The sequence below is a fragment of the Diachasmimorpha longicaudata genome, chromosome 20 (genome assembly GCF_034640455.1).
Source record: "Diachasmimorpha longicaudata isolate KC_UGA_2023 chromosome 20, iyDiaLong2, whole genome shotgun sequence".
Classification (NCBI taxonomy): Eukaryota; Metazoa; Arthropoda; class Insecta; order Hymenoptera; family Braconidae; genus Diachasmimorpha; species Diachasmimorpha longicaudata.
In genome coordinates, this window is record NC_087244.1 from 1,651,339 (window position 1) to 1,672,784 (window position 21,446).

The 21,446-nt window shown below is 41.7% G+C and overlaps 4 protein-coding genes across 7 annotated transcripts in view; 2 read left to right on the plus strand and 2 right to left on the minus strand.

Annotated features, from left to right (window-relative positions):
- Positions 1-198: 198 nt before the first annotated feature.
- On the plus strand, positions 199-6,281 carry LOC135171466 (odorant receptor 43a-like). Of its 3 annotated transcripts, none has more exons than XM_064138020.1 (6): positions 199-2,016; positions 3,026-3,378; positions 3,998-4,076; positions 4,163-4,367; positions 5,006-5,161; positions 5,723-6,281. In XM_064138020.1, the coding sequence occupies exons 1-6, from the start codon at positions 1,592-1,594 to the stop codon at positions 5,771-5,773; spliced, it is 1,269 nt and encodes a 422-aa protein (XP_063994090.1). In that variant the 5' UTR covers positions 199-1,591; the 3' UTR covers positions 5,774-6,281. The 3 variants fall into 3 exon arrangements, with proteins under 3 accessions (XP_063994090.1, XP_063994088.1, XP_063994089.1); XM_064138018.1 differs by having other exon boundaries at positions 199-959; positions 1,506-2,016; positions 5,006-6,281; XM_064138019.1 differs by having other exon boundaries at positions 199-845; positions 1,506-2,016; positions 5,006-6,281.
- The window catches only part of LOC135171479 (thiosulfate sulfurtransferase/rhodanese-like domain-containing protein 3), an 83,294-nt gene continuing 63,470 nt past the window's right edge, over positions 1,623-21,446 (minus strand). Inside the window, exon 5 of the mRNA XM_064138044.1 lies at positions 1,623-1,632. The gene's annotated coding sequence lies outside the window, so the exon portion shown is untranslated. The remainder of the gene's footprint in view (positions 1,633-21,446) is intronic.
- On the minus strand, positions 6,033-16,824 carry LOC135171465 (frizzled-4-like). Of its 2 annotated transcripts, none has more exons than XM_064138017.1 (4): positions 16,695-16,824; positions 9,047-9,266; positions 8,701-8,867; positions 6,033-8,023 (listed from the first exon to the last, which is right to left on the minus strand). In XM_064138017.1, the coding sequence occupies exons 2-4, from the start codon at positions 9,252-9,254 to the stop codon at positions 6,944-6,946; spliced, it is 1,455 nt and encodes a 484-aa protein (XP_063994087.1). In that variant the 5' UTR covers positions 9,255-9,266; positions 16,695-16,824; the 3' UTR covers positions 6,033-6,943. The 2 variants fall into 2 exon arrangements, with proteins under 2 accessions (XP_063994087.1, XP_063994086.1); XM_064138016.1 differs by lacking the exon at positions 16,695-16,824 and adding an exon at positions 15,042-15,417.
- On the plus strand, positions 16,657-21,432 carry LOC135171481 (uncharacterized). Its single transcript, XM_064138049.1, has 2 exons — positions 16,657-17,191; positions 20,768-21,432. The coding sequence occupies exons 1-2, from the start codon at positions 17,157-17,159 to the stop codon at positions 21,087-21,089; spliced, it is 357 nt and encodes a 118-aa protein (XP_063994119.1). The 5' UTR covers positions 16,657-17,156; the 3' UTR covers positions 21,090-21,432.

Consider the following 21,446-nt stretch of genomic DNA (forward strand, 5'->3'; position numbering starts at 1 on the left):
GTTGATTCCAGTATTTTTTCGGATAATAAGCACTCGAGTGAATCGATATTTAAATAAATAAATAAATAATTTAAATAAATAAATAAATAATTTAAATAAATAAATAGAGAGACCTAAGACCTTTACCTGATGCGGCTGGACCACGAGCTCCACAAAATCAAAACGTTCGATTAACTTCAGATTCTCACGTTGTGAAGATCGGCAGACCCAGGATATCCACCGACAGATAAATAAGATCGAGGTACGAGTGTTATAAATAATTATTTATGTTACCTCCAGCGAAGAATAAAGACGACACAGGTGAGTAAATATTTACGCCGGTTTATTAATTACAAGAAGTATTACGATGTGTCACGTAAGAGCTCCGAAGAGATACCGACAGACGAATGTCATCCAAAAGACAATCGTTCTTTTGACGAAGTTCAGATCATAGACAAATGAATGAGTATTCGAAGGGGCACACGATTATCGATTGTCAATTCTCGATAATTAATTTCCCCTCCAACAACACGACTCAATACGACGATGCACCTGCCGACGGTATCAGGTGAGTACGCCCCGAGGGGCCTCTGGTGTCCCATCGCCCATCGACCTGCGCATGCGCCCTTGACATCGACGGCCATTAAATATTCAGACGTTTATACGACGAGACGATTTAAATAATTACCTGTGACAGCACATGACACCTCCGAGAACACGAAATGGCTAAATTAAAAAAAAAAAAATCTGTCTGAGTTGTTGGTCACTCGCTACGCTCGCTCCCAATGTTGTTGCGTTGTGTTGGAGTCGGTGTAACCCATTACGGGTCGAACTACTAACATCTCGACCAATTCTCAACACGATTCGTAACACGATTTTTTATTTTATTCGGCCCTTGACGAGCCTCGTAACCAACTTCCCGATAGGCTGAAATATCAACTTAGACATTTGGACACCCTCGTTCATAAGTTTTATGAAGGGTGAGAGGATTTCACTTTAAAAAAAAATCCCGAAAAGGGGTGGGGAGATTTTACTCCCGTGCTAATGGGATTTTGACCAAGTCAATGGCGATCGACTGCGACCATAACCGCCTCGATCGCATCACGCGCTTGGACGGGAGCGTGAACGAAAGAAATTGAAAGATCAAAATAATCCTTATTTTTTAAAAAACTCAAAAACGGGTGGGGGGGATTTCGCTCCCAAACTAATCCGATCTTGTACTCGATGACATCTATCGATCGCGACCACCCCCATTCCGATCGCGTTTACCGTTCGCCTGGGAGCGTGAACGAAAAAAAGTGAGCACACAGACACAGACGTCACGTTAAAAATCATCGGGGGGTGTTCTCCTGGTCATGAAACGTCGACATTTCATAAAATTACGATTTTTTATTTTCGGGGTGAAACCAATAACTTCCTATCGGGAAGTTAAAAGATGATAACTTCCGTAGAAATATTTCATTTTTTTGAAAAATTAATTTCAAAAAAACGATGATCGATCAAACAATAATTCTTATCTACCATAGACCTACAAACGACCTTCAAACGATTGGGCATGAGCGGGATAATTGATTAGAATAATAAGTTGATAACTTCTCGGAGCTTCGACGTAATGGCGACAAAAATAATCGAACCAGTGACATCTCTCGATGTCGATGATGGAACGATAATCGAAGGGGATCCACTGTCACTTCACATATTCATATTCACGGCGTGTGGTCTGTGGTCGCCAGGCGGGTGGACATCACCGTGGAAAAAAATCTTTTATAATATTTACTCACTGACGATCATCGGGACGATATGTTTCAACTGCATATTACAGTCGATCGACGCGCTAACGTTGACGGGTTCAATCAGTGATTTAGTGGAGAGACTTTACATCCTCGGGGCGGGATGCAATCTGTCGTACAAAGCCGTGAACTTGATCACCCGACGTCAAGATATCATTAAATTGTTGACCCTGCCGACGTCGCGCCGATGTCGGGTGCTAAATCGTGACGAGGAGAGATTCAAAAGGAGATATCATCGTCGAGTCAGGTAAGGACGAAGGTAGGTACACAAGAATCTCGCATTTTCCCCCCGGAATTGATAATTTTCGGGTGCATTCAGGTGTGATAATCAGGTCGTGCCTGAATCAGGTTTTACCTGGGGTAATGTGACGCTCACTCGAGACTGGCGTCACATAATTCGGCTGATAATTCAGTTTCTCAACCTGATTCTGATTTTTTTTTTAAAATCAGGTACCCCAGGATCAGGAAAACCTGATCAGGCTCGGGTTGAGATAACACCTGAGATGATATACCGTATCATTTGCACATCAGGACTTCATCCGGATTGAGTATCGCATATTGTGACGTGTAATTGTCAGTCGTACCTGATCAGGTCTTGTCATCATTAAAATATGGCGTGCCTGAGTGGGGAAAACGATTGTTGTACCTCATCAGGTTCAATAAAGTCTGAAGCATGTCAGGCTTTATGAGAAATTATCAGTTACGTTGAATCAGGTCGAGGATCAGGTACACCTGATCAGGTCCTAGGGTTGAAATATGGTATTTCGGATGTCAAAGTGAAATAATAATAATAATATGGTTCATAATTGCCTAAATACGACCTTAAAAATTGTGTACCTGATCAGGTACATATCAAATAAACCTGATCAGGTACGGGACTGATGGGTGGGTTAAATTCCAGATAAAGTCCTGATGTTTTAAGGTCCGGGGTAAGTAACGAGGACCTGATTAAAAAAAAAAATCAGGCACATGTACCTGATCAGGGCACCACGCACTTGATATTCAGGTACATCAGGACCTTATCTAGACTTTAACACATGTCAGACTCGAACCCCATCAGGTTGATCGTGACTAGAAAAATCAGGCACGTGTACCTGATCAGGCACCCGTACCTGATAATCAGGCACATCAAGACCCTGTCTAGACTTTAACACGGGTCAGACTCGAACCCCATCAGGTTGATCGCGACTAGAAAAATCAGGCACGTGTGCCTGATCAGGCACATGTGCCTGAAAAAAAAAATTGTTATTTTCCAGAAATGCTACGGTATTACTCTGCGCTGTTCTCGAATTCACTGTTATCAATATGCTGATATCATCGATCAGGGAAAATATTCCTGAGCGTACATTACCGATTAAAATATGGCTACCAAATAATTTTACGGATGACTACAGATATTGGATTATTTACGGATCACAATTGATAGCTTTCACTTACGCTGGAACATTTCACGTTTTTTATGATACGTTTATCGTTGGAGTTATGATTACCCTTTGTGGACATCTGCAGATTCTTCAGTACAGAAATTCAAAAATATCATCGTCGAATAGACAATTTAAGAATTATAATTTTGGAGTGGAGAGGGGAGAGTTGTCGAGATATGTTGAAGGTAGGAGATTCTAGATGGAGAGATTTTTGAAAATTTTTTATGTTTAATCGATTTTTAAAAAATGTTTTTTCATTTTTAAAAAGTTGATTAATTTTTTTGAACAATTTCATTCATTTTTTAGGGGTTTAATTGATTTTTCAAAATTTTCCTTCGATTTTTAACAATTTTACTTCATTTTTTTTTTAATTTAATTAATTTTCAAAAATTTTCCTCCATTTTTTGAGGTTTAATTAATTTTAAAAAAATTTTCTTTATTTTTTAACAAGTTTCCTTCATTTTTTGAACTATTAATTAATTTTTTAAAATTTTCCTTCATTTTTTAACAATTTTCTTCAATTTTTAACAATTTTACTTAATTTTTTAAAAAATTTAATTAATTTTCAAACATTTTCCTCCATTTTTTGATATTTAATTAATTTTCAACAATTTTCCTTTATTTTTTAACAATTTTTCTTCATTTTTTTAACTATTAATTAATTTTTTAAAATTTTCCTTCATTTTTTAACATTTTTACATCATTTTTTAAAAAATTTAATAAATTTTCTAAAATTTTCCTCCATTTTTTAACAATTTTCCTCAATTTTTAAAAAATGTCAATCAATTTTTCAAAATATTTCAGCGAATAACATTTCCATAAAAACTAAAATAGAAAAAAACCTCATCCTCAAGGCAATGGAGCACTACCAGCAGCTCCTGCAGTTGAGTACTCGCAAAAACTAATTAACTACACCCCAATAATTACCTCACCCCCCCACTGACCCCCACCCCAACCTCAAAATTCCAGATTCGCAAAAACCTTCAACGAAATTATTTTCTACGTCATATTCGTTCAATACTCGATAAGCTGCTTCATAATAAGCCTGAGTGTCTACAGACTCGTCAACACGAGTTCAACAGACCCAACGTACATTTTCACGATATTTTACTGTGGGACTGTTGTCATACAGATATTCACTTACTGTTGGTTCGGCAACGAGGTCATCCTGGAGGTAACCCACCATCACCAGCTCTCCCATTTTCATGGAGATCCTTTAGTAAAAAGGACATACACCTCAAATCTCGAATCGAATCGAACATATCGAAATTCCGTAACACTTATTCGTGATTGGTAGATACATTCACAGCAGCATAATTTGAATTTCACAAGTACACAAGTATCAAGTAAATCAAGTCAAAGGATGAGTTAATTAGTAGAAAATAAAAACTTGGTTAGAAAATGGAAATGAAACAAGTTACTCATCAAATGTAAATATCTATATCTTATCGAAACTCCTGTATTTTCCAAGTCGTCTTACAGCTTCAAGACATTTAAAATTTTGCATGTTGCCTACAAGTGGGAAATAGATCAGCTGTGAATATATCAGCAATTTTTAAAGATCCATGTTAACGAAATGATGACGTGTTCAACGTCATACGCGATAACTTCAGGATCATTTTGGTATAATTATTTTGAATTTAAATATTCCATTGACTTTTTATATCCATATAATTCAACTGCTCTACTCATACAGTAGTTAAAATAACGTGCCCTCACCGCAAATGTGACTTAAATAAAAAATATCACAACAATTAAGATTAACCAAATCGCGCGCGGTGGCGCGCGGCTATGTCTCGTTAATATTTCCAGAGTGCTAACGTCAGCCTGTCGTTGTACAATTCCGACTGGTACACCTTCAACTCCGAAACATCGAGGGACTTTCCGATAATGCTGCACAGGGTGCAGCACCACATCGAGTTCTCGTGCACTGGGCTGTTCGTTCTGTCGATTGATTCCTTCAAAAATGTGAGTCAAAAGACCCTCAAGACGTTCACTCCATCGTATTCACTGATCCTGCGCCCCCCACTCCCTGCGGTGCCATGGGACCGCCATTTTGTGTTGGACTCGTCTGACACGTGAGGTTTGTCGGGAAATCTTCGAAAGATTCTGGCCAATTTGGTCGAGACCAAATCTGATATTTTTACTCAGTAAAACCCTAACTCCTCTCCTCAACTCCCGAACCCCCGCGGAACCGCCAGCAGGCATTACTTCACGGGGGTGACATCTGCGCGCTCCACCAGGTGGGGATAACCTCTCACCATATACCTCAGCAGCTCTCCTCGACCGCTCTTCCTTCCTCGGTTGGCGCATGACCTCTGCCACGAGGTCCACCAACTGATCCTTGAACACTCCCAATGCACCCCCCACTCCCTGCGGTGCCATGGGACCGCCATTTTGTGTTGAACTCGTCTGGCACGTGAGGTTTGTCGGGAAATCTTCGAAAGATTCTGGCCAATTTAGTCGATAAATTCTTTTTTATCGTATGTTCTTACTATTTACTATCATACGATATTTATTTGCTTCTAGATTATGAAGCTGACGTACAGTGGATTGAATCTCCTGATGCAATCGTCGTAATGTTCAGGATATGGTAAAGCACCGGATGACGAACTGGAGTTGAAATTATTTTGATGTGATATTCTGGTAGCGAAGTCGTAGTCGTGTACTTCCATTACTGGTGATCACTAGTAATATTTTAATAGCCGTAAACAATTCTAGGAAATAATCGAATCAAATGGTTTATTTATTTAATCGATTGACGCAGAGATTTCCTCCCCACCCACCCACCTCCCCCCTCCCCCACCCCCAAATAAAAACCTCAACCCAACTCTTGACAAATTCAAAAATGTTATCAAGTCATATTTATTATCTCCAAAAAATATACAATATTTACAAAATATATACACCCCAACCCGGGAGCACGTCTAAATATCCGGTGGAAAATATCCAGTCGAAGATATCCAGTTAAAAATATCCAATTCGATAATATCCGATGGTAAAAAACTCAATAGCAAATGTATCAGCGAACATTGAAATCCGGCTTTAAAGTGATCCAAAATCATATTGTTTGGAAGAAAGAGAAAAATCACCCAATTCTCCAGCGAAGATTTCTCGAACATTCCAAAAACCTCAATTCAAATAGGTTTTCTAATCACCCTACAGAGGGATGAGAAACCCACCACGCGCTGAGATTCGTCTACTCAACGGACGTTGCTGACCCTATGTTCATCTACAACGTTGACGAGCAACAGACGTTCAAGTGTTTGTAGTTTTATTTCTCAATTAAATATCTCAAAGAAAGCCTCAATTTTCAATCGCGTATTTAAACTCTAAAAAGGTCTTAGTACATCACCAGCAGTGCGTGAATTGAAATTAACAAACTTTAACTGTAAAATTCTCTCAAAGACGCGAGGTTACGCCTCAAATTATTTATAATAAATTAAACAGTGCATCCCCCAGCAGTCTAACGTGTCTCGTGTCTTTTTATTTTTCCCACTGATCCCAAATCGGCACCGCATACTCGTCGCTATATCAAACACATATGCTTGTGGATCATATTCTTGTTGAGTGAATATTTGCTTTCTCGATTTATTTTTATTTGGTCGGTTGTTTCGTGGGAATTTTTGTATTGGATTTGATAGCACTTGGATATTTGTGTTTTGGATATTATTCTTTCGGACATTTTTCATTCAAGATTTTTGTCCGGATATTTTCGACTGGATATTTACACGTGGCACCCCCACTCCCTCAAGCAAAATTCAGGGTATCACTTTTGATCCCCTGAAACCCCCCGCGTCCAATATGCCCCCCAAATTGTGGTGACCTATCAGGTTTCCTCGGTGCCGCAAGTAACTTACTCCAGGCCCTGCATGTCTTCCCCGACCAGACCCACATCCCCGAGGTAATTCCAACGACAAGACTCAGGAAGACCCTTAGAAGGGCCACCTCGAGCCCAGCGGCACTGTAAACAGGCCCAGGTGCGCAGTTCTGAGCTGCGCGGCAGTCCAACGCCGCGAGTAGTGCGAGGGTCCGCCATCGGGGCCTTACCGAGGCCTCATGAAGGGCGCAGGCGAGTCCCCCAAGGGCCGGTAGGGCATAAAGAAGTGCAAAAACACCGAGACGTGTCATGAGTCGTTCGAGTTTCGTCGCACTCCGCCCCGCGGCGGTGATGGCCCGACGGACCCGAACGAGTGAGGCCCCGGCGACGCCGCCCAGGACGCACCCCAGGATGAGAAGGACACCCAGAGGCAGGACCTCCAGCCAGAGGGCGGACTCGTCCGATATCTGGCACAGTCCGGTGAGCTCGTCGGCGCTGACGTTACGTGATATGAGACATCCGGCGACGAGAAACACCGGCAGGCCCCAAGCGGTCCCATGAAGGTAAGGCGCGATATTATGAAGGGCTTCGCTGCTCCACTCGTTCCTGGCACTTAGCATCCAACAACCGCAGAGGACAGTCCACCAGACGCCACTCGACAGTGACAGGTAATACTTACCCAGCCACCAGAGGGCGCAGGGTACGCTGCGCAGGCCATCGTCAACAGGTACGTAACTGGGCCCGTCGTCCTGATGTGCGCAGCTCAGGACGTCCGGCCCCACCGCCCCCCGGACAATGAAGAGAATGGAGAGGAGATTGTAGGTAAGTGCGAGGAAGACGATGGGACGCTCGGGGTAGCGGAAGCGTGATGGGTCCACCCAGAAGGTCAGGAGGGTGAAGAGGGTGGAGAGGAAACACAGCCAGGCCCAGCCGGTCATCCAGCGGACGGTGAAACGCTTGTCCTCGGCGCGGTAATAGGCGTCGGCGTCGCATCTTGGAGCGCAGGATATCTGGAATTATTGATGAGGGTTGATTGGGGGGGGGGAGGTATTGGGGGAGTTGTGGGTCGGAGTTGAAGGTCGATATATCGATCGATGATTTTTTCGTTTGATGAATCGCCATTTTCAATCGATAATCGAATATCGAAAATCGATTATCGAATATCGACTATCGAAAATCGACTATCGAGAATCGGTTATCGAATACCGAAAATCGACTATCGAATATCGAGAATCGATTATCGAATATCGAAAATCGACTATCGACAATCGACTATCGATAATCGAAAATCGAATATCGACTATTGAAAATCGACTATCGATAATCGAAAATCGAATATCGACTATTGAAAATCGATAATCGAAAATCGAATATCGACTATCGAAAATCGAATCTCGACTATTGAAAATCGACTATCGAAAATCGACTATCGAAAATCGAATATCGAGAATCGATTATCGAATATCGAAAATCGACTATTAAAAATCGAATATCGACTATCGAATATCGAACATCGACTATCGATAATCGTAAGTCGAATATCGAAAATCGAATATCGACTATCGATAATTGAAAGTCGAATATCGACTATCGATAATCGAAAGTCGAATATCGAAAATCGAATATCGACTATCGATAATCGAAAATTGAATATCGAATAAAACTTTCAAGATCAAGATCGACTTACAGTATCCGTAAACGGTGTCTGAACGAAGTGTGGGGGACACTGATGATGATCTTTCGATGACTGAAGGGTCTTCAGTCCGGCCCAGGGTGTCCTGATGACTGGGACTACCGGTGACGCCGGCTCCGGGAGACTCTCGTCTGATGGTGGTTGAACACAGAGTGCGTTACCTGATAATTATAAATCATTAATTCTCTCGTTTTAATCATTTTCATCCCTTAAAAAATAAATATGTCCAAAAAATCAGGTCGTCAGGTCGTGCCTGATCAGGTCAACCTGATCGCGCACCTGATTCCTTACCAATTTAGACCTGAATTTTTAGTTGAATTAATCATGATAATACACTAACCGCTATCGGAGAATCGATCACAGTCCCACATATTGGGCCAGGGTAGGGTAAGACTGGTCAAAGCCGGCTCACAATCCCGTCTGACGGATAAGCAGAGTGGTTTGCAGGCTGGAATTTGCATGGCTACATGCTCCGAGCAGACTGGAGCAAATACCGCGCAGAGGAAGAATCTCAGGTGTTTTGAGCAGTTGTAGTGAACCAGTGGCATGAATGCTGCTAGCTGAAATGAGAAATCGATATGTAAAAATCGAATGGTAAGATATCGATTAATCGATGGTAAGATATCGATAAATCGATCTTGAACTATCGATAAATCGAATGGTAAAATATCGATAAATCGAATGGTAAGATGTCGAATAATCGAATGGTAATTTATCGATAAATCGAATGACACGATATCGATAAATCGAATGGTAAAATATCGATAAATCGAATGGTAAGGTATCGATAAATCGAATGGTAAGGTATCGATAAATCGAATGGTAAAATATCGATAAATCGAATGGTAAAATATCGATATATCGAATTTTAAGATATCGATAAATCGAATGGTAAAATATCGACAAATCGAATGATAAGATATCGATACATCGAATGGTAAGATATCGATAAATCGAATGGTAAAATATCGATAAATCGAACGATAAGTTATCGATAAATCGAATGGTAAAATATCGATAAATCGAATGGTAAAATATCGATAAATCGAATGGTAAGACATCGATTAATCGAATGGTAAAATATCGATAAATGGAATGGTAAAATATCGAATGATAAGATATCGATCAATCGAATGGTCAAATACCGACAAATCGACTGATAAAATATCGATAAATCGATTTTGAACAATCGATAAATAAGAAAAAATTTTGTCGCTTTCACTCCCAAGAAAAAAAATAAGAAACCGTAAATTATATCGTTGGACATATCATCAAAGACCTATAAACCTCTCCATTCCCTGCGTCTGGAATAATTCCTGATGAATGGAGACGCCAGTGGTGCCGAAGGGGCGGAGGGGGGGTGGGGATGGAGGGGCATGAGGCCCTTCGATGGAAATATAATGAGTGGTGGGCATCACGGGTAATTATCCCGCCCATTCTTCCCGCCTCTCGGACATACCCGTGTATTTCACGATTGGGCCTTGAAATAGTCCATTATGATGAGGCCCAAGTTGTTACGGGGCCCAGTAAAATTATAGCCCCCATGAAATAACACGCTTGAGACCGTATTTCGTTGGGCCTCGGGCCCAATCGCCCGGATAATTCACAAATGTTGTAAGGCCCCCCTCGGGCCCCACTTTGGGCCCCACTTCCCCCCCCCCCTCCCCCCGACTCGTGCGTCGACATTCGTTTTTTCTCATTTTTTTTGAATTTCTTTACCGACTTATCGAGGCAAAAATGTGGCTGGAAAAAGGGGGGCGGCGTAAAGGGGGGGGGGGAGTTTTTTTTACGATGTCCGGTGGTGGAATGGGACCATTAGTCCCCGAAAAATAAATGATGTACGGGGGCCCCGTGGTAAAGTCGGCAAAAGCGCATCGAGACCGGTTTCCGCTGGCCTTCCGTTCATTACATCGCCATTTCCCTGGGTTCTCATGGTTGGGCCTTATGGCGAGGGGGTGGGGGGTGGTGGTGGGGGACCGAAGGGTTTTTAGAAAATGGGGGAGGGATGGACAGGACGAGCGGCTTTACGACGAGTAGAGGTGACTGACGACTGGTGACATTGACAGCGGGAGATGGAGAAAAAGTTGGTGGGACTTATGTTGGATTTCTTTGTTGGGACTGACTGGGAAAATAAATGCGAGTTGCATCGGGTTCAGGTGAGGGTGCCTGATTTTTAAAATCCTCATGTGGTTGGATTGGAGTGGGTAAGTTGGCGTCTTGTCTGGAGTGTGGGTTTGGGCCTTATCAGGTTCAGGTGCGGGTGCCTGATTTTTAAAATCAGGTCCTCAGTCAGTTGTCTAGAGCCGGAGACATCGGGACCTTATCTAGAGTCTAACGCACTATCAAACCTGATTCTCATCAGGTTCAGGTACCTGAAATGTGCCTGATTTTAAAAAGAAAATCAGGTCCTCATTCGCTTCCCTAGGGCCTGACACATCAGGCCCTTATCCAGAGTACAACGCACTATCAAACCTGATTCTCATCAGGTTCAGGTACCTGAAAATGTGCCTGATTTTGTAAAAAATCAGGTCCTCATCCGCTTTCATAGGGCCTGACACATCAGGCCCTTATCCAGAGTACAACGCACCCTTAAACCTGATCCTAATCAGGTTCAGGTATCTGAAATGTGCCTGATTTTCAAAAAAAAATCAGGTCCTCATCCGCTTCCCTAGGGCCTGACACATCAGGCCCTCATCTAAAGTCCAACGCACCCTCAAACCTGATTCTCATCACGTTTATCCCGACTACAAAAATAAATACCTGATTCTCATCAGGTTCAGGCACGTGTACCTGATTTATCAAAAATCAGGTTCTCATCTCTTTACCCACCACCTGAACCCATGAAGACCTTATCCGGAGTCTAACCCACTGTACCCGTAAACCCACTGTAAACCCGTACCTGATCAGGCCCAAATATTCTAAGGCCCCATTACAACAAATATAAACAATATTATTATTATTATCATTCTACCTTCATATCTGAATCTCTTGAAATTCATGATCACAAAATACATTTCCATATACATATGATATATATCAACTATATGTACTATTTATGGTGACGTATATTATGTACAACGTCCCCTGAAATGAGGAAATTCATCGACAAATAAAATTTAAATAAAAAATTAATGAGTAACGATAAAGGCGGCGCGTCAAGGTGAGGTAACAATTCTGCAGCAAAAGGTAGAGACGAGGAAGTTAAGGGTACAGTGGTACACCGACAAAGAGACGTTCGTTTTTCTCGTCGTTATACCCCGGAGCCGAGTGTACCCACTATCGTGGAGATGAACGTGGTAGAGAAGAAATGAGGAGGAAGACGGAGATGGGAATGATGAGTCGTGTCTCGGTTTACGCTCGTAGGCCACTGACCAATGGAACGAATCAGCCGTGAAGGAGCGGTGAATTATTTTCACCGGATTAAACCGTGACCCGGGGGATTACGGGTGTTCACGGGGGTTTATTTTATTGGTCGGGTCGAGTGAAGAATTGAGAGGAAAAATTTTCCAGGAGAAATTTTCCAGAAATTTTCCAGGAGAAATTTTCCGGGAGAAATTTTCCGGGAAAATTTTTTTTGGAAAATTCATTTTACGAATTAATATTCGTTAAATACGACGGGCCGAGGAAGTCAGCTATCGGACGTCTTCAAAGGACATGCGGACAAAGGGAAAATCTCCTCGGAGATGTGGTAAGAAAGGAAAGGGGAGCAATTCCTGGAATAAATTCGCCAATCGTAACCACTTACAACTTTTCACGGAAAAAGTGCGGGAGAAAACGCGCGTTTTCCGGAAAATTTGTGAGTTTTACTGTTGATGGTGTGATGAGGTTGCGGCGTCGAGATGAGAATGATGAAAATTTTCTGATGTCGACGTCGGAAATCTGGAGATTTACGGAATTAATACGCGTTAAATACGTCGGGTCCACGAACTCAGCTATCGACGTCTTCAAAGGACATGCGGACAAAGGGAAAATCTCCTCGGAGATGTGGTGAGAAAGGAAAGGGGAGCAATTCCTGGAATAAATTCGCCAATCGTGACCACTTATTACAGTGGCTTAAACACCCCCTGGGGGTGGGTTTGTCAAAAAAGTTATATAATTTATTTATATGACTTTTATGACTTTTATTGGCGTTCGACCGTCTTCATTAGTTCAGAAGTGTGATCAGCCTTTCGGCCATATTAAATTATTAAATTATTTAATTAAATTATTTAATTATTTAATTAAATTATTTAATTATTAGGAAAATTAGTTTAATGAAAATATTGAAGGCCATCGTATCCGCTCGGTAAACTACCCCCCCGACGACAAAACTACTTAAACGTTCAACATAAAAATTATCCCACGTGGGACGAGACTAAGGCGACACGGAAAGTGCATTAAGACGGTGCCGATCGGTGCGTTTGATGATGACTGGGTGAGATAAGATAATACTTGAGAGCCACTACAGTACGACATACACTCCTCGCCATCTCCAGCGTAAATATATTCAACATGTGCTCGCGGTTCTCGAATAATCCCCCAAAATCTTGAAGAAATCGGGGGACATTTTTATTTTCCTCAAAAAATTTTTCCATCAAAAAAAAATTCGAAAAAATCCCCTAACACAAATGAATCAAGAAATAATTATTTAAAACCCGTTGAATTAAACAAATTAAATAAACAAATTATTCACATTTATTTATCCCTCACTTCACCCCCTCCCTCCCCAATAATGAGTTTCATTTTTTCAATAACATCTTCTCTCCGACCAAATCGTCTTCTCAATAATCTCCAGTCCTATACCGACATTAAATATCCCCATTAATTACAATAAAAAAAAATGATAAAAAAGTAACATGAAAAGATAGGAAATGCGGTTGAACGAGTCAAAAGGGTGTGCGTGCAACGTAATGTTGGAGTGAGCGGCGATTTTAAAAGACGCCGGAGGTATTTATAGTCCAGAAGGTTTACTCTCGCTCGCTCAGTTTTATTAGCGTAATAATATTAAGGCGGCATTGGCTTTTGAAGAGTTTTCTCTACCCCGAGAATACACTCCCCCCCTTTCCCTCCACCCCACCCGACCCCCTCGCCCCGCCGCTTCCACCCGTACCTCACCTCCCCGCCCGTCCGACTGCCCCTCCCCACCTGACCGCTCCCGCCTGTCCCCCACCTCCCGCCGCACGTCTCCCGCTCCGTCACTACCACTCGTCCCCCACCCCACCGCCTCCTCCCACTCCACTACCGCGCGCCTCCCGCCCCACCGCCGTCTCCCCCCACTCCACTAGCGCTCGCCTCCCGCTCCGCCACCGCCTGCTCCCACTCCACTGGCGCTCGCCTACCGCTCACCCCCCACTACACCACCGCTCGCTCCACTGACGCCACCTCTCCCCGCCCCCTCTCCGCTAGTCCCTCCCCCCCGGCCCCGCCACTCCCCTCGTCGCTGTATCGCGTAGCGGATGGTACCGTCTCGCGTGCGAGTCTCGATTACGATACATGAAGAGTCGGGAGGGGTGAGGTGGGTGAGGGGGTGAAGAGGGGTCTAATGGCGGTATGAACACGTGTGAAGGGTGTACGTGTATGGGTTCATCTTGGGGGAGTGGAAATACTATAGAGTATGAGATATGAATATGAGTTTAGTGAGTATTAATTTGTTTATGAGGTTTCGGTCTTTGGAAAATTGAGTTTTTTAATTACTTTGGGGTGGAGGGGGTTGAGGGGGGGGGTTTGGGGGATTATGGGGGAGGGGGTTTTTTGGATAATTTGGTGGGATTTATGTTGACGATTTTATTATTATTTGGGAGGGGTGGAAAGTGATTTTGGGGACTTGGGGGTGACTTTCCACAGGTCACGGGGCCTTAATGGCGGACGGCTAATGACCCCGTGATGACGATTAATTAACAGAGGTCTGAACCCTCGATTGATGAATCCCACGGACGTGACGTTCACAAAATTTTGAATGAGAAAAAAAAATTTTTAGAAAAATTTCCGGGGCCTGAGGCCCCGTCGGTGTCATTTAACAAATTATTCAACATTTTTCGGTGACTGAAAATCCTCGGATATACGATATCCTCGGTATCTTACGTCGACACCGCTTTGTCCGGACTTTTTCGTGCCGCTCAAAGCCGGCCTGATAAGGCCCGATTAACGTCTCACCCGTTGAGACGTTAATCCACGTGTTGACGTGATAAATAATATCACGTGAAACGGGGGTACAAAAGGCCCCCGAAAATAATGAAAAAAAAAAAAAAAAAAAAATTGGGCCCAAAACGGGCCCAATTTTCCAAAATTTTTTAATCCACTTCATCGGGGACTCAGTCCCTCAAATCAATAAATAAAATATTTTAACATCTGCTCACCCCACGTTCCGCTTGCAACTGGTCCGTATGGCCCATAAAATTGGGCATTGCGGTGAGATTGTACCTCAGTCCCCGACACAGTGAGACAGTGAGTCTCTCGCACTTGGCACCACCGGCATGTCCCGCATGACCCACACCCCATGACATCGTCACACTGACAGTGAGTCCCAAAACGATCACGAGACACAAAAAAAACCGCATAATAAGGCCCATTTTATCTCACACTCCACAAACGATAATTTCATCACTAGTAACCGATTACCTCACCCCCTCTCATCACTTCATTATCGATTACCCGATTCGATAAATCGCCGTTCGGTGACTCGCACCGAAATCACTGATCACCAGATACTTTAACGTGCCCTCGACGCGCCGATCGTGAGCCAACTGACGACTGAAAACACTCGGTGGTAAGCGCTATCGGGGATTCCCCCTCTTCGGGAACACTCGGCGGCGCTTCGGGTCGCGTCGGCGTCGTACTTGTATACACAAGGGCTTCAGTATCTCCGTCCTTTGGTGTTCGTTTTTTGAAAAAAAATCTCATTCGATCTTTTTCGTGATCCGGTCTATTATTTCGGGCCCCACCGCCGCTTTCTCCGGTGATGGGATACGGCCCAATCCCTCGCGCTCGTAATTAGGGACAAAAGGGAGTGAGACCTAGGGGTGCAGGACGAATTAAATAATGGACCGTCGGCAATTATATGGGAGAAGTTTCGGGGAATAAACATTGAAAAGAAATTTATTTTTATTTTCAATTGTTTATTTAATTTTTGTGAATTTTTAGGGAAATCGAACGAGTCCCCACTCCTTCCAAATTGTTTATAATTTTTTTCAAGTGGTCGGAAGTGGTTTTTTACGAATATGAAAACTTGGAAAAATTTATGATTTTTATTAACAATTTAATTAATTAATTAACTAATTAATAGATAAATAAATAAATGGATTAATAGTGCAAAAGATGGAGAGACTCATTGCACATCCCCAGAAGAATCGCCAAAAACTTTCTAAAAGTTTAAATAAATAAATAAAATGTTTAACATATTTTTATAAACAAAATCCCATGTAAAAGAAAAAACGATAACAAAAGCATCATTAATTAGTGTAGCAACATTTGATGGAAAATGAAAGGGAGATTCAACCGTCGGTTAGCATCAAAGAGCATGAGTGAAGAGGGGGGGGGCCCTGAAGGCCCACCAACCTGTCCCACCAGTTTCTTTATTCCACGCTCCGTGGAATCTCTGTCGGGGGGGACTGTGAACATTTTGCGTCTGTTGATCCGTGGGCGTAACAGACCGCAACCGGAGTCGGGCATTTGTAGCCGACAAACCGTCTTAACTTTTTCAGACATTTTTATTTTTTTTTATTTTTCAAAAGCCTGAGGGTTTCACTTCAAAAATCTGGAGACTAGATGAGGAGACTGTCTTCATGAGCTGATCAATTATATATATAACATATATATATATATATAACATACATATATAATACATAATATAATACATAATATACTATATAATATATAATATGATATATAATATAATATATAATATAATATATAATATAATATATAATATAGTATATAATATAATATATAATACATAATATATATAATATCTCATATCATATGATGAGAAACGAATATCCTAAATCACTTACCCACTCCTATTCATGATCTCCAATGATTTTAAATAACTAAAGATTCACTCTGGTACTGAAGGTATCAGGCGAGCATAAATACAAAACACGCAACTCTCAAAGAAAAGAATTCGGATCACCGGCGCAGAGAACACCATTTTACGAGTATTTATTGTCTCGTGGATACGTATTACACTACGCCATTCGACCCCACCGTACCTGTGAGGCGAACGGTCACCCGCTGGGGGCACTCGAGGGGTGCGAACCACTAACGCCACCCCCCAGTCATCTACACAAGTCGAACACACGTGGATTTATCCACAGATATGTTCAATTCCGAATAATACGTGCCACTTTCGTGCCGTCGTCTCCTCTGGAGTACGACATAAATGTTATGGAATTTCGGGGTATAACAGTGTCTCGTTCTCGGGTACATCAGGGATATTGCCACGGGATGTGCATTTGCACTTTGGAGAGTCTACGATGTTGATCCGAGGTAAAGGCTCAGCGAGGCGGTGGTGAGTATCACGAGTTTTATTAATTCAGGAAATTGTAGTTTGCGAGTGTTTCGTTGCTACTGACTAGGGTTTTATGAAGTTGTTGTAAAAATATTTCTAGATTTAAGTGTTAATTAAGTGCTTTAGGTCTTTGCTTTCTTTTTGGGTGAAGGTTTAGGGACTTTATTTAATTAAATTATATATTATATATTAGATATTATATATTATATATTATATACTATATATTATATATTATATATTATATACTATATACTATATATTATATACTATATACTATATAGTATATACTATATATTATATACTATATATTATATACTATATATTATATACTATATACTATATACTATATATTATATACTATATACTATATATTATATACTATATATTATTATTATTATTGTCATATGCTTGTTAAAAATTGCGATTTCAACGTTCACAATTCTCCCTCAACAAAAACTGGGATAACAACTTCGATAATAATTGTGAATGTTTTTTCAATGTCTGGGACTGTCCGTGAAGTTGTCGGAGTTCGCGAAAGTATGTGACAAGTTTTTCATCACCATTTTTTTTTTTTCTACTTCGATTGATGGATGTATAGTCCCATTTAAGGAACGGATCAGGGATTTTTGCCGCTCGACGAAACCAATCAGAAGATCTAGTGGCAACAATGAATGGTAGAATTGTCATTTCTCGGGAGGGGGTAAGTCCCACGGGGAGGGGGACTGTGAGAATAAACAGTGAGGCCCATTTCACTGGGACTTGCGACTCCGGGGGGAGGTCATTGAGGTGAGGGGTGTGAAATGGTCCGAGTGTTTTCGAAGGGTCGAGGAACCCCCGAGGGTCAGCCCACGACGTCCAGAGGTCATGGGGCCCAGCACCTCCGTCGGGCCCCGAAAAATTGAGTCTTCGAAATAGGGGGGGGGGAGGCGAGTTGAGGGGTGGGGGCACCGGCGGCACCGACGTCGCCGTTGATGGTGCCTCATGAGTAGCCGCGTGTTCTTGTCGGCGTATCAAAGGGAATTGTAATTAGCTGCGCATGTGCCGCATCCACAACTCCACTCGTGTCTGTCAGACCGGACAGTGGATTTAAGTTATTTTTAAGCTTTTTATTTTTTTTTTTATCGCAAATACGATTCATCGCTCCTTAAAATCTCTACCAGGCGCAAGTATAATTCAAGGTCATTAAAGTTATCGAACACCACCGGAGAAAATTCATTAGAAAATTACGGAATTGAAAATTCCGTATGAATGAAGAAAATTTAAATGTGACTTTTTCACACCTGAAAATTCCTATCGATACCATAAATTTTGTAATTAATGTCATGTAAGGGAATGTCAATTTTGGGCCTGATCAGGTTTGGGCCTGATCAGGCCCAAAATTGATCAGGTCCGATTTCGATGAATATAAATGATATTAATATTATTATTATTATTTTATTTTGACACCTGGCATGACATATTTGAATTTTAGTCGTACCTGATCAGGTAGATTTCAGGTTTACCGACCTCCGATATGTGATATCTCGACGGGGTATATCATACCATGCGTCGATGAAACCTACATTGCCAACCGGTATGACAGATTTCTACTTTAGTGGTGCCTGATCAGGTAGATTTCAGGTTTACCGACCTCCGATATGTGATATCTCGGCGAGGTATATCATACCATACGTCGATGAAACCGACATTGAGTACCGGTATGACAGGTTTCTACTTTAGTGGTGCCTGATCAGGTAGATTTCAGGTTTACCGTACCTGGATATGTGATTACTCGACCTGAAAACTACCTGATCGAAGGTGACTGGTGATTTCCGGTCTTCACGCGCTTGTATCTCCGATTCTATTGTCATGATAAAAAAAATGTTTATACATTTTTTGTTCGTAATTTCATAAGCAACAATTTTGTAATCACATGTTTTTTCTCTATTTCCATTATTTATCGAGATATCGAATAAAAACGACAGTAACCCGCAGTCACAATTTTTTGTTTTTCCATTTGTTAATATTAACATAACAAATAACAATAAAAAAAAAATTTTTGTTGCAATTTTAACCCCTCGGAAGACGCCGTCAGAGTTACCCCCCAAAATTACGGAACGTTTTTTCAACCCCCCGGGACATTTTTGCCAAAATGTTCGGTAATTTTTTCCCAAAAAAAAAAATTCGAAATGGAAATTTCCGTAATTTTTCCCTGCCATCACAATCGTCAAGTTAATAGACAGATTGCCGCCATTTTTATAGCCGATTGTTGTTATAGAAAACACAAAAAATGATGTTGTTTAGGGGGGGGGGGGGAATTGGGGTGATTTTCCTCGGTCTTTTATTCGCTTGAGTGCCACATCCCACAATAAATGGAACAGGACTTTACCCTCAGGTGATCCCTCGTGATCATTTCACCACTTAGTGACCACACTCGGTGATCCTTAACTTTTCATACCTCAAATTGCCTTCAAGGACAATGGACACTAGAGGATTATTGATGAAATCCTGGAGAATGTTATGAATGTCGACGATATCATGGGGTAATATTTTTATTTTCCGGATTATTTGTGTTTCCCATACGACTACGAACCCTCAACAATCGGATCCACCAAATTTTCAAATTTTATTAATAAAATTTTTGCTGAAATGAAAAAAAATTTGGCGGGTAAATTTAAACGATTAATTTTCGAGATTTAAAAATTCGTGAAAATCATTATAAATAAATGAGAAAAAATAGGAGAAAAATAGTTGAATGGTAATGGAGTTAATAATAATAATAGTCAACTGTTTTTATAAATTTTATTGAATAAAAAAACTCCAGAAATTTATTTTAAAATTAAATTAAAATTTAGAGAAAAAAAAAATTTCAACATTTTTTCGTTTTTTATTTATTTTTATTGTTTAACCGAATAATAATTTATATTTTATACATAAAAAATGAAAAAAACTCACTTCAAATCTCCCAAAAACCAAAAACTATTTTTTTCCAATTTTTAATCCTCAAAAATCAATTTTTTACTCATCAAATATTCAACTCCGGCGGAAAGTCGGCGAAATCCCTGACCCAACTCTTCCCATTCCACCCCCTCAACTTCCCCTTCCCCACCAAAAACATCCCCCAAAAAAAAAACTCAAAATTCCCTTCAAAAACTCATTTACCGACGTCATTTCGCCCCTTCAACCCCCTCAAACCCCCAAAACCCCGCCATCAACCCCCAAAAAAAATCAACCCCTCTTCATTCCCCCACCCCAACCCCCTCATCCACCCCCCACCCCCTCAAAAACCCTTATCAATCAAAAATCCACCCCAACATCATCATCATCCCTCTCAACCCCTAAACTCACCCCCCACCCCCTCCCCTTTCACCCCCTCACCCATAATTCGACCTCACCCCCAGTGTACCCCCTCCGCCCCCCAAAAAATCCACCACCAAGACATCATCCCCGAGGAATCAACCCCCTAATCACCCCCCCCCCTCCCTCCCTCACACTTGAGCGACGTCCGCTCATAAGGGATTTGAGCCCTTAAAAAAAAAAAAAAAAAAAAATTTTTTTTTCACGAATTACTTACCATCACCTGGAGGACCTCTCCAGCACCCCCATACAACCCCTACAACTGCAGCTACATCCAGCCATCGGTTCACAACGCATGCGAATTGATGCTCACAATGTTGCGCCGACGTACAACCCACCCTCGGCGATATACTTTTCGATCGACTTGGCGACGGCCAGAAAAGTGAGGAGCGAAGTGAAAAGGACGAGGTGGGTTTGTAAAATCAGCGATGGCGTTACCACCAGCATCAGAAATCCCAGCTCCAGTCGCCTAGACTTACCCGACATTCGACAATCAGCTCATCTCCAGTTGTCCAGGTGTCCAGGTGCCCCAAGGTTCGTCATTCAGGACTCGCCGAGTTGATTCCCCCGGGCATGTGTCATCCACCAACATCAGGAACACGAATGTCGGCGTTATACGGCCGCCGACGGTCCGCCGACAGTCGCCCATGAGACGTTAAAAAATTGTGAAATTCTGAGTCTGGAGTGACAAAGTGTTTCTCCGATAATTGTGAGTCATATCGACATGAGTTACATCGACGACGACTTCATCTGCCTCGAGGACGTGTTCACATTTCTGATGTGAATTCACATTTTAAAATTAAACGAATAATAAATTGTGAATCTCATGGCGTAATTAAATCCCTCCCAATAATGGCACTTCATTATTGGAAAAAATTGATTCATTCAGTGGACTCATAATTAGTGGGGGTTGTTTTGG

Bases quoted from the DNA above. Each gene is read 5' to 3' on its own strand.
- LOC135171481 (XM_064138049.1), top strand. From the start codon at position 17,157: ATGTTGATCCGAGGTAAAGGCTCAGCGAGGCGGTG. The intron at 17,192-20,767 runs GTGAGTATCACG...GGACCTCTCCAG, and splicing joins AAAGGCTCAGCGAGGCGGTG to CACCCCCATACAACCCCTAC.
- LOC135171466 (XM_064138018.1), top strand. From the start codon at position 1,592: ATGGCGACAAAAATAATCGAACCAGTGACATCTCTCGATGTCGATGAT. The intron at 2,017-3,025 runs GTAAGGACGAAG...GTTATTTTCCAG, and splicing joins AGATATCATCGTCGAGTCAG to AAATGCTACGGTATTACTCT. The intron at 4,368-5,005 runs GTAACCCACCAT...TAATATTTCCAG, and splicing joins GCAACGAGGTCATCCTGGAG to AGTGCTAACGTCAGCCTGTC.
- LOC135171465 (XM_064138016.1), bottom strand. From the start codon at position 15,254: ATGGGCCTTATTATGCGGTTTTTTTTGTGTCTCGTGATCGTTTTGGGA. The intron at 9,267-15,041 runs GTGAGCAGATGT...TTCTCATTTCAG, and splicing joins AGTTGCAAGCGGAACGTGGG to CTAGCAGCATTCATGCCACT. The intron at 8,868-9,046 runs GTTAGTGTATTA...TATAATTATCAG, and splicing joins TGATCGATTCTCCGATAGCG to GTAACGCACTCTGTGTTCAA.